We start from the raw sequence: 510 nt of genomic DNA on the forward strand, positions 1-510 counted from the left end.
TGGTGTCTGACCCTATCCCCGTCAGGTACCTTTTCCCCTTGAATACCAACATGTACTTCCTGAGAGGAGGGATGGTGTTAAACCTCAAAAATCCCTTCTCCCCTCCTGTCCTAGGATGATCCTTAGAAAAGAGCGGGATAGAAACGTCAAAGTTGGGTCTGAAGTTTTCAGTACTGATGCTGGCTTTGGCCAGCATAGCCTGGCCAATGTCGAACCCCACATCCTCAGTGTAGTCGGGCCAGGTACCGGAGTATAAATTAAAAATTAGGTGGTTTCTGCCGTTGTTCCACAGGTGGAGGCTCTGCACCTTGGAGCGGAGGTTGTGCACATACTGGGGCGAGAGCTGGTCTCGGTCCAGCGTGTCCAGGCTGAGGACGAAAAGGCAGGCCTGCCCGGGGTCCGAGGTGTAGAACCGGGAGCCCTCGATAGCGGCCAGGACGTTTTGGTAGCTCTCCGCGATCTTCTCCCCCTTCTGCTGCGGGTACACGTAGACCTTGAAGCCGTTTTTCC

The 510-nt window shown here is 54.5% G+C and overlaps 1 protein-coding gene across 1 annotated transcript in view; it reads right to left on the reverse strand.

The window, feature by feature from the left end:
• LOC115947841 (exostosin-1-like) overlaps positions 1-508 on the reverse strand; it is a gene marked incomplete at its 5' end in the record, with an annotated part of 31,856 nt that extends 31,348 nt beyond the window's left edge. The window contains one exon of the mRNA XM_031056731.1: positions 1-508. Within this exon, the coding sequence (XP_030912591.1) occupies positions 1-508 (508 nt within the window).
• Positions 509-510: the final 2 nt, after the last annotated feature.

Source organism: Geospiza fortis, unplaced genomic scaffold (assembly GCF_000277835.1).
Source record: "Geospiza fortis unplaced genomic scaffold, GeoFor_1.0 scaffold111, whole genome shotgun sequence".
NCBI lineage: Eukaryota > Metazoa > Chordata > Aves > Passeriformes > Thraupidae > Geospiza > Geospiza fortis.